A 15,596-nucleotide genomic window follows, 5' to 3' on the forward strand; every position below is an offset into this window, starting at 1 on the left:
CAAATAGAGGAAATTTTATTTTATTTATTTATTTTTTATTTTTTCTTTATTATTTTTTGAGTTTTTACAATGTACAAAAAAGCTTGTACATTGCTTATTTTTTTTTATTTTACTTTACAATACTGTGTTGGTTTTGCCAGACATCAACATGAATCCGCCACAGGTGTACACATGTTCCCAATCCTGAACCCCCCTCCCTCCTCCCTCCCCACACCATCTCTCTGGGTCATCCCAGTGCACCAGCCCCAAGCATCCTGTATCCTGCATCGAACCTAGACTGGCGATTTGTTTCTTATATGATATTATACACGTTTCAATGCCATTCTCCCAAATCATCCCACCCTCTCCCTCTCCCACAGAGTCCGAAAGCCTGTTCTATTGCTTTCTTCAGTATTGAAATCATATCCATATGGAATTAGCACTCTGGAGTTAAGTGGAGAAACAGACGGGGGAGAAGGCAAGGACGGAAGGCAGGAAGTCACTTGTTTTGTTCCAGTTTGAGAATTCATGCTCTGAGAAGGTGCCAAGACCATTTTCACATCAACAGTTCACCAGTTGGGAAGCAGCTATTCCCTCCTTTGCAAGAGATATATATGTAGAAATCGGTCAATAAGAAATTTCCATGGGACACTCTGGCAATGCCCATGAGAATTCCACGTTTATAAACTTACCCTGTGGATATTTGTGACCGTGCCTACGATGGACTGTGTATGCACAATGATACTCGTTGTTTTTATTAGAGAAATATTGAAAAGAATTTACTTATCTTTTAAAAGGGCCAGTAAAATTGATCACAGTATTTTCCTACATTAGAATATCGTTTAGCCATAACATTTTAAGAATAGAAAGATCAATGTATGCTAAATAAAGCAATATGAAAAACAGGGGACATGGTAGGCTCCCACTCCTTGTAAAAATGAAAGGGGGTGTATACACATACCCTCCCACAGAGCTTATTCTTCCAGTGTTATTCAGATATCATTGACACACAGCGTAAGGGGAAGACATATAGCATAATGGCCTGATGTGTGTACACGCCGAGAAACGACCACTACAGTGAGTCTAGATAAAATCTATCTCCTCTCATGGTTGCACGTTTTTATTTCTGATGAGCACTTTTAAGATCTACTTCTCCTCAAACTCTTAAATACCCAGTACAGCACTGTTAACTATAGCAACCACGCTGCACATGACCCCCCCTGGGATGCTTTTATCTTATAACTGGGCCAGCTTCATCCACCCTCCCCTTCTGGAGAAGTCAGTCTCCCAGATAAACTAAAGCGAACCAGGGTGGGGAGAGGAGATTTCATTTTCACTATTTGAAATCCTTTTACAACATTGTATTTCAAAAATGGTGCATGGATTAGCTTTTCAAAAGTTGAAAATATTCTATCGAGGGTACAGAAAGATGCCATGGCCTCCCCCAGTTCCTGGTGCTCTACAAAAAGTCCCTGAAAGTTCTGATTATTCTCCAGTAAGAAAGCCTGGCCCGCAACGGGCGCTTTATGTGGACTCAGGGAGGAGCCGGGAGCACAGACACGCTGCTCCACCTAGAAGGGGGTGGCCGCTGGGTCAGGCACCCCGAGCCAGCCCGTGCTCTACTGTGAGCTCTGGTTTGCAGCAGCACAGGCTCCGTGAAAACGGCTTCCTATCCCCGAACCTTGTCCAGACTTTCTGGAAGGAGCCGGATATCCCCTGCTCTCAGCCTCGGGCCCCACCCCCAGGGGGTGGCTTGGCCCTGGAGTTGAGGTGCGCTCTGCTGCTGGGTCGGGCTGCGCATCCGCTGGTGACCTGCTTCCCCCTGCAGCCTGAGGCTGTGCTCAGGGATCTGGCTTTCAGAGGCTGAGCTCTCCCAAGGCCACAGCGGTACAGCCAGGCTGCCGGGCCTCTGGGGTCCGCCCAGCCTGCCCGCTCGCAGCGGCCTCACTGCTCACCTCTCTGTACTTGGTTCCCTTGTCTGCAAGCCAGACTCACTGATCGCCCTTCCAACCGGGCATCAGGAGGAGCGGGTGAGCCCTGGGGACAGCGGTTGGCAGGCCCCCTGCACTAATACACCTCGGCTATTTTTAGCAGTTAGAAGGCTGCCTGATGAGTTACCACTTTCTCACTTTACTGATCTGGAAGCTGAGGCTGCGGCCATTCTTCCAAATTCACGCCACTAAGTCAAGGCTTGGCTTGTGAGCTGTGGGTGGAGAAGGGCACCAGCCAGATGCCTGCATTTACCAAAGCACACGGCCTCTTTCCTCCTGTCTACAAAGTGGAGACTGTGACTCCGTCTATCAAAGGGCCTGGGCCGGAACGGAAGGCGCTCTGGCTACCGCAAGCAGGGATGAGCCCAGGGATGAAGTCTCCCGATTTCGCCTTCAAGATGCTCACCAGTGGGAGTGCAGCTGTGTTGAGACTCCCCGTAAGTCGTATTTGAGGCTCGAGGAAAACAGGAGAGGAGTAGCTTCTGCTTTGTTGCTCATTTGTTTTCTTGTCTGAAATGCCAGTCGGCTGCAGTCCAGGCCAGATAACCCCTACCAGGGAATAATTTGCTGCCTGGAGCAGACCTACTTACCACACATCACAGAAAAACAAAGTGCGCGCTGCTTCGCACATAATCGTCACACAGTTGGCAGACTAAGCGCTCGGGTAAACAGATGGCACTTGACAGGTGAGCGGACTGGCCTTCCCAGGTAAGGGAGGGCACGGCTTGCAGCTCTCACCCAAGGCCAGCCGGCCGAGCACGGGCACTTCAGTGAACATGGCTTTGTCTGTCTGTGCGCCTGCTGTTTTAAGACTATTGATTGTTACGGCCGCGATGGGTCAGGAGATGGAGGAACAGTCATTAGCAGCAGCCGCCCTCATAAGCTGTTACGAGGCTCAGAGCAATACTAATGGATAAACAAGGTCAGCGGGGACACAAGGGGCCAGTTCACCATGTCCCGAGGTGGCCAAGCCTCAGCCAGGCCTTTCTTCCCCTAAACAACAAACAAAGATCATTAGGATCGATATTCAGGGTAGGCAGACTGCAGGCGGAATGAAGAATGACTTCACCGGCCTGCTGGTCATATTTGAGGGCAGAAGGTAACCCACAGGCTGCCCTCTCTGTAGACAGCTGCTGCAGTGAAGGTGATCCATGGCCACGCACGCTTGGTCTTCGGGGTGCTTCTTCCCAGTGATGTATGGGAGTGCTTAGTCAGCTCAGAGTTCAGTGGAAGGGACACTGGGACAGCAGGCTCTGTGGACACCAGCTCATTCCATCCTTACCGTTGTTGCAGGCGGTTTCATGTATTGTTCTTGTTTCACAGACAGGGAAGTGGAGGCTCCAAGAAAGCAGGTCACTTGCTCAAGTTCTCTGGGAGGAGCTGGGTCTTGAACACCGAAGCTAGGATCTGAACTTGAGCTAGGACTCAAACCTGAGCTACTGGGACCACAGGGAAAAAGTCATGTCAGCCTGCGTGAGATGCCCTTCATCTCAGCATTGCTGAAAGGCCCACAGCCTGAGGGCCCCTCGCTCTTGTCTCACTCAAATGTAGGGTGCTTGGTCCCCCTGTGTGGAGCTCTAGCCAAGGACCCTTCGGTATCTGGTGCAGTAGAAACAGAGAACTTGGATTCAGGACACAGGCCTGATTTTTCACATCAGCAGGAAGCCATACCTCAGCTGGACAATCACTGAAGACTTCCTATGGAGAGCGTGGTCAGTGAGCCTGCAGGGCGGACATCTCCCGGGAGCTCGCTGAAAGACAGGATTCCGGGTCACCACAGACCTACGGAATCGAGACCTGTTTTCTAATAGGATCCTTGGGAGGTTCGTATGAACATTAAATTTTGAGAAGTAGCTTCTGGAATCCTTTCCAGAACCAAACGTCTGTGACCCTGACTCAAGGAGCAGATCATGGAGCTCTCTGGGGCACCAGCTCTACAAGGGGCCCCGAAGGCGGAGAGGGAGGGCTCACCCCAGGGACCGACCTAGAAAGCAGGGGGCAGCACAAAGCTGCTTGCAGTAGGGTCCAGACCTCAGGCCATGGGCAGACTTCCTTCCACGAAAGCAGCCTGTTGAGGGCGGAGAACACAGGCTCTGGACTCAGACTGACTTGGCGTGGGGTCCTGACCCGTATGCCGCGGTGACCCAGGGGTCTGGGCACTCCTGGGGTGCAGAGGGCAGTCTGTGAACCACCCACCTCGGTGGCTCTCAATCTGGCTGTCCTTCAGAATCAACTGGGGCGTTCCAGAAGAAAGGCAGGTGCTGGGCCCGCCCCAGAGAAGCAGAGGTCATCCGATGGCCACAGGGCTGTGACTGGAGCATCATTCCAGAATCCCCAGGGGACTCCTGGGTGCAGCCAGCACCCAGACCCCTGGGCAGCCTCTGAGGACAGTGGTGAGGTGCCACTGATGTAACTCACGCGTCTGGCACCAAAGCAGGTATCTGCGCTCTAAGTTCCCTCCTCGGCCAGCCGGGGTACTGTTCGCCACAAACAGGGGCTGAGGAATTCCCCGAGGATACCAAGAGCTTTGTAGAGTCCACTGCTTGGGATTCCCACAGTGATGCCCTTGCTTATTAAGCATTTTATTCTACTTTATTTTATGTAGTTATTTATTTTGGCCACGCCACACAGCTTATGAAATCTCAGTTCCCCAACCAGGGATTGAACCTGGGCTATGGCAGTGAAAACCCAGAATCCTAACCACCAGGCCGCCAGGGGCTCCCTTATTAAGCATTTCCTTTTTGTTTTGGGGGCCAGGCCACCCATGCAGCATGCAGAAGCTTGGTTTCCCTGTGCTCAATCACTTCAGTTGTGTCCAACTCTGTGCGACCCGATGCACTATAGTCCACCAGGCTCTTCTGTCCCTGGGATTCTCCAGGCAAGAGTGCAGAAGTGGGCTGGCATCTCCTTCTCCAGGGGGTCTTCCCGTCCCAGGGATCAAACTCTTGTCTCCTGCACCTCCTCCACTGCAGGCGGATTCTTTACCCCTGAGCCACAGGGGAAGCCCTGCTGCGGCTAAGTCGCTGCAGTCGCGTCCGACCCTGTGCGACCCCAGACATGGCAGCCCACCAGGCTCCCCCATCCCTGGGATTCTCCAGGCAAGCACACTGGAGTGGGCTGCCATTGCCTTCTCCAGTGCATGAAAGTGAAAAGGGAAAGTGAAGTCGCTCAGTCGTGCCCAACCCTCAGCGACCCCATGGACTGCAGCCCACGACTCCTCGTCCGTGGGATTTTCCGGGCGGGAGCACTGGAGTGGGTGCCATCGCCTTCTCCAAGGGAAAGCCCTACCAGGGGTCAAGCCTGTGTCCCCCACGCTGGGAGTGGGGAGTCTTACCCACTGGACCGTCAGGAAGTCCCATGAAGCATTTTAAAGTTAGGAAAAACCAGGCAACAGTGCCCAAAAAGAACTAGTTTGCCAGAAGGTTAGTATTCAGGATCTTATGCAACATTTTTTTTTTTTTTAAAGGAAAAAGAACATATCTTAAGCCATCTACTTCTAACGCACCATTTAACTGATAGAACTTCCTTAGGACATGGCTCCCAGAACCCCCACTGATGTGAGATACAGCCCGTGCTTCCTGGGGCTGCGAACGGAAACATGTGTGGTGACGATGTGCCTGCCGGGCTGGGCATCACGGGGCCACACTCCCTGCCGGTTACCTTCACGTGACCACATAAGAGCACCGAATGTTATAAAGCGTCATGAGGCTTCGGGAGCCAGCTTTAAGAGCGATGCTAACAGTCCCATCCAAGAGGGGAGAATGCTGGGCCTTCCTTTTCTTTTTTTTTCTAATAGCACAGCCAGTCAGCCAAAGAAAGCCATGTTTAAAAGTCAAGCAACATAGGGAAGGATAGGAAAAAAAAAATCGATACCAAATCCTTCTTCCCGTCCCAAGTAACTATTAATAAACTCCCTCAGCTTTCAACGTGTCTGTCCCCATTAGAGTCTCGGGCAGGAAGGAACACGGGGCATGGAGCCCTAATAGAGATTTCCTGGCCTGCTCATCTCTCTCCTGCCTCTGCTGCTAACATTTCCCTTTGCTACATCAGAACATAGCAACAAACAGCAGGCCAGCAGTGGCCTGGGTGGCATCTCAGCTCCAGAGGATCAGCGGCTGCCTGAGGGGTGACCACCCGCTCCCTTTCTCGGTGACCCCAGCTACTCCGAGGGGATGGTTACCGGCATCACTCAGCGTGTATTTCCAAACTCTTATGTCTTCACACTCTGCTCTTGTCTTCCTCTGACTTTGTTTGTTTCTGGCGGTGCTGGGTCTCCCTCGTTACGCGGGCTTCTCGTTGCAGAGCAGGACCTTCAGCAGCCGGAGCCCGCGGGCTCAGTGGTTGCGCATCCCCGGCTGCGGCACAGGGCTTAGCTGCTTCACGGCATGCGGGATCTTCTCGGGTCAGGGGTCACCGGCAGATTCTTTACCACTGAGCCAGCAGGGCAGCCCCCGCCCTTGCCTTTGCGGCCCATCTGTCTTTCGCAGGGTCATGCCAGGGCCCACTCATATGGTGCTTGGCACATGATGAAGTTTATTGCAGCCTCGGACTGGATCTCCATCAGATGGGGCCTTTAGCCCACTGGACAGAGGGGAAAGTTGAGGCAGAGAGAGGCCCACTAGTCTGCCCCATGCTACAGTGGCCGACAGTGGCAAAGGAGGACCATGAATGCAGAGGACTGGTGAGGAGCCACTGAAGGCCCTTCCCCTACATTCCCCTCCCTCCTGCCCGCAGCTCCCCCAAGAAACAGCGCACTGATATCTGAGATAGCTCGGCAGGGACAAGAGAAGCACAGACACAGATGCCGAGGAGACAAGTATAGAGGTCAAGGGGGAAGAGGGAGGGGCTGGGGGAGGTGCAGGCAGACGGGGGCTGGCCTACATGCCCTAGTGATACTATGTATAGAGTCCACAGGCGCAAAGAGCCAAACACCACTGAGTGAGCAACACTTTCACTTTTTCATGAAATAGATAACAGGCACCTACTGTATACCACAGGGAGCTCAACTCAGTGCTCCGTACTGACCTAGATGGGAAGGAAACCCCAAAAGAGAGGGGATACATGCATACACACAGCTGGTTCACCTTGCCGAACCACGGGAACGAACACGGCATGGTAAAACAACCACACCCCAGTGCAGATGAAATACATGAATAAAGAGCCACTCACACTCTCCCTCCGGGTCCCTGGCCCGTCTGCTCTGAGATTCGTCTCAAGCTCTCCCAGGACCACCCAGATGCAGACTGCGCAGGACACACTGCCCAGGCGGCCTTGCCTGCTGGCCTCTGGATTCCACCGAAGAGAAGAGAGAAAAGGAAGTGAGGTTGCTCAGTCGTGTCCGACTCTGTGCGACCCCACGGACTGCAGCCCGCCAGGCTCCTCTGTCCATGGGGTTCTCCAGACAAGAATCCTGGAATGGGCTGCCATGTGCTTCTCCAGGGGATCTTCCCGACCAGGGTTGGAAGCCGGTCTCCCACTTTGCAGGCAGATGCTTTGCCCTCTGAGCCCCCAGTGGGAGGCGGAGGTGATGCTCCAGAGGGGGCTCAGAGGAGGGGTCAGGACATCCCCCCTCTGTGCCTGAGGCTGAATCCCCGGTCCCCAGGGTCTCGCTCTGGCCCGCCACGATTCCAGCCCCGAGCAGGAGCCCAGGGTCCTGGCCTCCAGGCCCCTTTCCCCCCCTCTCCATCTCACAGCCCCCGTTTCCTGCTGTCGCTAAGCCCTGGGTGCCTCCCGCCTCCTGGAAGGGCTTCTCAGCTGCTTCACCCACAGAACAAAGGATCGGCACTCAAGCCCTTCTTGGTGCCCTAGCTGGCATGGTTCCTGTTTTCTGGTTTGACCCTAAAAGATTTCATCAGCTTTTTTTCAAGTTTCACACATTTGGACAACGGGTTGGACATAGAGGGAAAAAGCAAGGAAGAGTCAAATTTTACTGACAATGGATCACCACATAATTCCTGGGGCTTGGTACTTTTATATGCCTGCATAATTTAATCCTCAAAATAGAATTGTAGGAAACATGTTAGCATTATTCTCCGTGCACACACACACACACACACACACACACACACAGTAACAAACTGGATACCAAAATGTGAGGTGACTTTCCCAAGAACACAGAGCCAGCAAGTGGGGCAGCTGAAATTCTAACGGGGTTGTTTCTGCTTCTTTATCAGTTGTGGGAAATGACCAGGTTGGGACTCTATCTTGAACAAACACTGGAGATAATGTTGCAAATATCAAAGTGTGTAGCCAGTCACAGAAATGACTTGTATCATTTCTGCAAGCATTGAGTTAAATTGTGAAACAGCAGGTATGTTTAACACATAATGAATACAGTCCTCAGTATCTAACAATACTTTGGAATCACTGTAGCAGTAGAAAGTCTGGGTCTTGCCAGAAGTCAATTCATGCCTCTCAATTGATTTTTTCTCATTATTTGATGTTAAAAAAAAGCAGAATAAATAAAAGTGTGAATTAAATTCAGATTTCTGTTATTGTGATTCCACAAAGTCAAAACACAAATATATCTTAGACCTCAGTCATTTGTACTCATATCTTTAGCAATTAGCTGGAACATTCACTCTAGCATTATTATAAATAGTCTTCCATTCATAAAAATATCGCTCCTTGCTCTGCTGTAAAAAGAAAAGAACATTGAAATCGGCTCCAAAGCCATGAATCGGAGTCTTGGCCTTGACACATGTGACCTTGAGAAAGTTGTTTCAGCCATCTGAGGCTCAGATTCCTTATCTAAAAATAGGAATGATTGTATTCTGTCTACCTCCTGAAATGGGTCATTTTGAGGATAAAAAACATAATGTAGATGCATGTTAAAAAACACAAATTTCTCTACAAGGATCCTGTTTATTAAAGCATGTTTACATTCACTCTTGTGTTTTTATCCTCAGAGCAATCTGCCACAAGTGGGTTCCTTCATCAGCAAAACGCATGAGTATGAAAAAGGTTTTAAGTGTGAAGAACAATTTTATGGAAGCCTTGCAAACAGCAGGCAGATTATCTCCACTTTGCCTAACCTTAACAAATGGCAATTTTCAAAACTGGTGGGCCCCCCCCCCCGGGCACTTCTGGTTACCTATGCATAAGGAGGTCCCTTGCCTATCCCAGCCCCAAGGCCAGAGGATACCAACATCTGGGGCAAGCGCCTAGGAGACAGATGCAGCTGAGAGCTGACGTTGTGACCAGGTAGACTGACGACAGAACAGCTCTGTCGTCTCATCTGAGGATTTCACATGTTCTTCCAACATATTCCAACATTAGATTCAATATTCTGTAGCTCTGTCCCTCTCCTTTTTACACCGCAGAGTCCCATGAAGAAAGAAGCAAACCAAAAGAAAAGAGGCTGTGGAATTCCATACATTTATTTAAAGATCCAATTTCTAAGGATGTCCTGGCTTTGACATATTGAAAAAAAAGCAGCTACCATTTCAGAAGCAGAGATGTGTGTTTCTCTTGTCAACACACAGACACCAGCTCCGCTAGGGAACATCGGATCCACTGAAGAAGTGGACACCCCCCCTCTCTGGTCTCCAATGCCCGGTCCATCTTGCAATCCCAAGGCCTGACCCTGGCCTGGCCGCGGTCCGCACCTCCCTCCGGCACCCTGGTGCTCGGGGCGGACAGCATCACTGGAACCCAGACTGCTGCTGCTGGTTCCCCTGTGACTCTGGCCAGGTAACTTTCCTCCTTCCTCCCGACTTACAGAAACGGGATTATTGCAACTGGGCGAAAGAGAAAAAGAAACTTAAAGGCCAAGAAGAAGAGGCTCAGTGCCTGCTGTTCAGCACTCTGGTGCAGCTTCATGTGCGTTCCAGGCGTCAGAATCCAGAGGGTTTCACGGAAAAGCCTTCAGTTTTAAAGGCTGTGCAAGCCTGGAGTTCACACTCAAAGGAGGCCGACTTCCAGCTGCTTTATAAGGATTTTGACGCTGCTACAGAGCAAAGCGTCTTCCTATTTTCAACCCTAGCAATTTGGTTCAAACATGATCTCAACCACTTTAAGCTTTGATATTTCCAGTCACCTCTTACGCTGTATTTTCTCTTAACGCCACCAATCATGTGTGAAATTCTGTTGCAAAACTAATCTTTGTGGGAAATGATATGTAATGACTTCTTTAAAGAGACACACAGAGAGAAAGGGCAGTGTCTACGACCTCTGCTGTTTTTCGACGTTTCTCAGAGTGTAACACAAATCGAAACAGCTCTTTCTCAAGGTCAAAGTCGAAATAGTTTTCTGCTTATACAAGCATCACTCTTTCTTAACCAGGAGAGGCCACAAAAATTATCCTTATGACTTGACTTTAAAAATCGCTAAGGCATATAATGGTTGATAAACTTGAAAGCCAGCTGTGCTCAAAATATAGTTTCATATCCATCTTATTAAATCAATTCTAAAAGTTTTGCCTTGCAAAGGATGTGAAAAGATTTAGGAATCTACAAAAGATGTGAATGAGAAATAAATGCCAGGGTATTTATATAACAAGGCACTATTTGATGATCCAGTGTTACACACACACACCCCACATACACACACACTATACACACATATCACACACAAACATACACTACACACACATCTCACACACACACACCACACGCATAGTCACATACACCCCCACACACACTCACCATCACCACCCCTGAAGACACACACACACTAGCCAACTCATCTGGTGGTTATCATGGGAGGTTTCAGTCAAAAGCAGCTGTGACCAAATGTAATGCAATGGGAGTCAGAAACCACTAATTTAAATTTTTCATTTGTTTCTTGGAACAATCATGCCACCCACAAAAGGGTGACTTTGCGAGTCATCATTATCTCATGAATTTGGAACACATCCCTTAAATAAACCCATCTCATCTCCATATAATTACAGCAACTAAGAAGGTTCTAAAAACACAGAGAAAGCCTTAGCTCAAAATGTAAGGGTCCTAATAAAGAATCCATGTTACTGACATCCTGATCATACTTGAAATTTGGTTCCTGGACGTGAGAAAGTCATATGACTCTGGAAGGGAAGTAACTCAACTCTCAGATAAGTTACTGTTCACCTGCCACATTCTCCACCCCTGTTATGTAGTAATTGATTGCATGTCATTTGGAAGCATTTGTAATAACACACAGTGGTAATGACTTCAAACTTTAAAAAGGGTAACCTGGACTCACAAATTCCCTCCTGAATCACCCTCTCCCCTGGAAGCCTAGGAAAATAGCCACCTGTCCAGTGTGTTTGAGCAACTCAGGTGGGCCTAATCCCCGTAACAGATCACTCAGTACAAACTAATCAGGACGAGTTAAATGTTTCCACTGAAAACACACCGAGAGAGGAACGCTTTTCTCTGCTGCCTGCTGCTTTCTGCTCATTTCCTTTCTTGTAACCTTGTGGCTTAACTGTTTTTCTAACATACTGCTCTGGAGGTGAAACTTGATGGCCCAACCGCAAGCAAAAGTGTAAATGCTGAGTAGAGAATGTTCTAAGCATCCCAGGGGAAACACAGAGTCCTTCCTATGACTGTGTACCAAGGTGTCTTCATAGGCAGGGGAACAGGCTCCTGGTCTAGAATTTTCCTGCAAGACTTTTTTTTTTTTTCCTAGCTGTTATATCGAAACACTTCCTCCATCAAGTGTTTCTTATTATGAGAGGCACACCACTCAGGTCTTTTCCTTCTGTTTCTAAAGCATTTGAAGGGAAACAGCTGATCCATAATTAGCACCTCTGCTGAACTTGAAAGGCTGGTTCGCACTTTCTAAATTTTGCTTGCCCTTTTTCTCTGGGTTTAATGACTATGCCATCAATAACAGCATTCAGAGTGAGCTCTATTATTTGCCTCTGAGTTCTGCTCACTTGTTGAAGGTGCATCCTTTCCTGTTTTTGCGGCAGGGTCCTCAGGGAGCAAGCCCCCCAGCCCTGCCTGGCGGTGACCTCCCCAGGGTCTCTGTCTGGTTGACCTCCGGCCACAAGGAGTCTCCTCGGTGTCAGAAGTCTCCCGCTTTCTCTGTGGATGGCAAAGCCTTGGGACACAACACCTCTCTGGCCAACTGGGGACAACTCGTGAGGCTGGCAGGGCCGGGCGGCCTCGGAGAAGAGTGCAGGGAGGCGGCAATGATGAGTCAGACCTGGAGCCGCGGGGCTGGCGGACGGACGGCCTCCGCCTCCCGCAGACCCACCTGCCCTTCGCGCTGCCGCCCCGACCTCACTGTCACCTGTCGCCACAGGGCGGGCCTGCAGAACCCACAACACCCCCAACCTCCGCCCCCGTCTAGGGGAGCCTCTCAGCTACTGGCTTTTATTTCTGGGTCAATTATTATTATTATTTAATACACTGTCGCTAGGTCTCATTTGTAAACTGAGGATCACAATTCTAACATTTTTTAATCTGTCCATACAGCTTGTGGGACCTCAGTTCCCTGACCAGGGATCGAACCCATGCCCTCGGCAGGCAAAGTGCCTGACCACTGGACCACTAGGGAATTCGCTATTTCCGGACCAGATATTAATGGCTCTTCATCCTGGGCACACGTCACTTTTAAGTCTGCCAAATACTACTGGGCATGAGGAGGATAGCCTGAGAAGCCTTCCTGGTCTTTCTCCTGCTTTTACAGTAAATCCCAACCCGCTGGCTGACTGGGATTTTCCCTCCCTCCCTCCTTATGGGTGAACCTGATCCTTAACTCCAAGTAACGATGCAAGATCGATAGAATAAGCGGCAAAAGTATCCACAGTGGCTGAACAGCAGACTCTTAAATCACAGCACGGTGAGTGCAAATGCACAATTATTGAAAACACAGCACTCACATTTCAATAGGAGATAAGAGTGAGGCTTAAGTCATTAGAAGAATCCATTAGTCTCCTGAGTCTGAGACACACTCAAAACATAAGCTATTCTGGAGAACTGGAAATAGTAGATTCCACCAACATGCACGCACGCAGATGACTCCGACTGAGAAAGACAGGGTCCGGGCATCCATCCCCTAAGGGCAAGGAGGTCTCCAGAGGGGCAGAGGGCGGGCCAGTGTGTCCAGGCCATGAGTCCTCCGTCATATCTGAAAGGGGGCGGCAGCGGAGCACCACTGATGAATCAGGTGGTTTACATGGGAAGCAAATGTCCTGCCTGCATATCAGTTCCCGGGGTGTTTGAGCATCACCCTGCTCTTAGTCACTCCCTGCTGGGGACACAAGGAAAGACTTCTGACACCTCGACCCCACTCCCACAAATCACCAAGAAGGCCAAAGAATGCAGCCCTGCTTTCCCTCTGTCTCCGTCCTCCCCGACTTGATAAACACCCGGCAGTTGAAATGTGAAGAAGACAGTCACGGGCAGCCAAACGGCAAAGGGAAAGAGCTGTTTTGAAAAAATGCCCTGAAATAGCTGCGTACACATAAATACACGTGTGTGCCTGCATGCATACATTCACACTCTCAGGGAGGTGCAACGTTAAAATGCTGTTGAGTCTGAACACGCCTGGCTTGCAAGGTCAGTTCTGGCCCAAGATAATGGACCACACATGTCATGGCAGACAGGTGTGCACCCCAAGTTCCGGATGTCAGACAGCTTGGGAGAGGGGGTGCATGGCAGATCCTGGAAGAAACATCACTCCTAAATACACAGGTGCACCCCAAGTTCCGGAGGTCAGACAGCTTGGGAGAGGGGGTGCATGGCAGATCCTGGAAGAAACATCACTCCTAAATGCACAGGATTTTCTCCAAGAATAGAAAAACATATCTCATGCGGGGATTATGGCAAGCCCGAACCATGCTCATGACACAGAGAACAACCTGAGCCTTGCCTTTAAAAGAATACAGTTTCATCTCAAGCAGGACATCATATTTCAGGGGGAGCTATTATAAACTTGCATTGCACAGTGAAACTAATTGCCCTGTGAATCACCCTGCTTTAGCTGGACGATCATGCAGTTAACAATACGCGCTAGCCCAGTGAATGTTTCTCCAAGAGACACAGGAAAATCCAATACAGCGCAGATGGCCTTTGGACCACTGCTCCGAGACCACACTACTGCTCTGGTTAACGCTACATGCTTACCACCATCACCTCAGGCATTGCTGCAAGAGGCTGAAAACTTTAATATAATATAATCTTCCTTTCCATCCCTCAAATACCATTACCGGTGATAAAATGTTATTTGATTCAAAAGACAGGCTGTCTTTTGCAGGTATCAAAAACATACTCACGGTAAACACTTGCTATTTTATGAACTGCCAATCAAGACGCTTACCACCTCTATTTCTATCGCAGCCTGGAGCATTAACTCTGGATTCTGCTTAAATCTGGCTATGCAATGAGCCTTTCCTTCAAATCATCGTTAGTTATTTTTAAGCCGTCTTTTCTAATATGACACAAATCATAGGGAAATCAGAACAGCGATCAAGACAATTAAAAGAGCGGTCAGCTTTTGCATACTTTGGCAAATGTTTCAAAGGCTCAAGCAAACAACATAAGTACACACCGAAATAAACACCCAAGAAACCAACACTGCCCCAAGGCAAGTTAATCCAAATGCCTCTTTAACTGAAAAATGACCTTAGCTTTATTATTTCAAGCAAGTCAACCAATCACCCGGAGCATCCGCACCTTGGAATACTCCCTCTCCGACCCCTTAGCGGCTCTCGCAGATCTGTTAATATCGGATAGATACCCTTCAGTGCTGACGCGGGACGGCACTTACAGAAGGAGAGCATAGCTCCGGGAGGAGGACAGGGTGTCCGTCTAACCCTGGGCTTGCAGTTCAGGGCAGGGCTCCGCCGTCCCCGCGGCCGTCAGGCGCCGCGTTCCGGTGCAAACGCTCAGCTCCCAGCCCACTGACATCGCTCCCCGGCGAGCCCGGCTCTAAGTCAGCCTGAACATGCTTCCCGAAAGGCAGGCGGCTCCGGGGAGACCTGCGGGAGGTTTCCAGCGCCGCGCGCAACCCAACTGCACACACATCTAACGGCTCCGAGCCCTCCAGAGGTTTGAAGGACCGTGCATTCCGCGCCGGGCGCCGGAGCTCGCTGGCAGACCGGGAACGCGGAGGAAGGCCGCTGTGAGCGGCGCGGGCAGCGCGCAGCCAGGGCTGTCCTCGCGTCCTCCTCGGAACCGGGGGCACGCCGACACGCCTCTGAGCCGCGGGCACGGCCGGGCTCCCGGAGCATCCGCAGGACCAACTTCGCCTGGCACCCCAGCAAGTTCGCCCCGGACTTTCCCACGCCGCCCCCCGCCCTCCCCTCCAGAGGCGTCCGCCCGGCGCACACGCGGCGGGGGAAGTTGGGCCCCCCACGCCCCGCTCTCCTCTCGTCCAACTTCGACTCCCCCACGCCTCGCGCCCGGCCCCGCGCGCGGCGCAAAGGCGCTGCCCCCGTGCCCGCCGGCGGGGGGGGACCAGCCACCGGGACGGGTCGCGGGGCCTCCCGCGCCGCCCCCCGCCAGAAGGGCGCCGTGGGAGCGCGCACTCACCGAGATACATGCTGCGTCTCCCGGCGCCCGGCCGGAGCCCCGGCGGCGCGCGGGGCCTGGGCGCTCAGGCCGCCGCCTCCCCCGCGGCCCGCGGTCCCCGGCGGCCGGAGCGAGCGCCCGCGCCGCCCATCCCCGCCGCCCGCCGGCTCCGCCTCGCGGT

General features: G+C 51.0%; 1 protein-coding gene across 3 annotated transcripts in view; it reads right to left on the bottom strand.

The window, feature by feature from the left end:
- Positions 1-15,596, bottom strand: part of ZNF385D (zinc finger protein 385D) — a 382,025-nt gene that overhangs the window by 365,765 nt on the left and 664 nt on the right. The window contains exon 1 of one of the 3 annotated variants that reach the window (XM_018042037.1): positions 15,437-15,529. The exons of 1 other annotated variant lie outside the window; for it this stretch is intronic. In XM_018042037.1, coding sequence (XP_017897526.1) covers positions 15,437-15,446 — 10 coding nt within the window. In that variant the 5' untranslated portion in view covers positions 15,447-15,529. Of the gene's footprint in view, positions 1-14,672; positions 15,230-15,436; positions 15,530-15,596 lie in introns of those variants that run through there. One more of the 3 variants, XM_018042036.1, reaches the window with a different exon arrangement.

Source organism: Capra hircus, chromosome 27, assembly GCF_001704415.2.
Source record: "Capra hircus breed San Clemente chromosome 27, ASM170441v1, whole genome shotgun sequence".
Lineage (NCBI taxonomy): Eukaryota > Metazoa > Chordata > Mammalia > Artiodactyla > Bovidae > Capra > Capra hircus.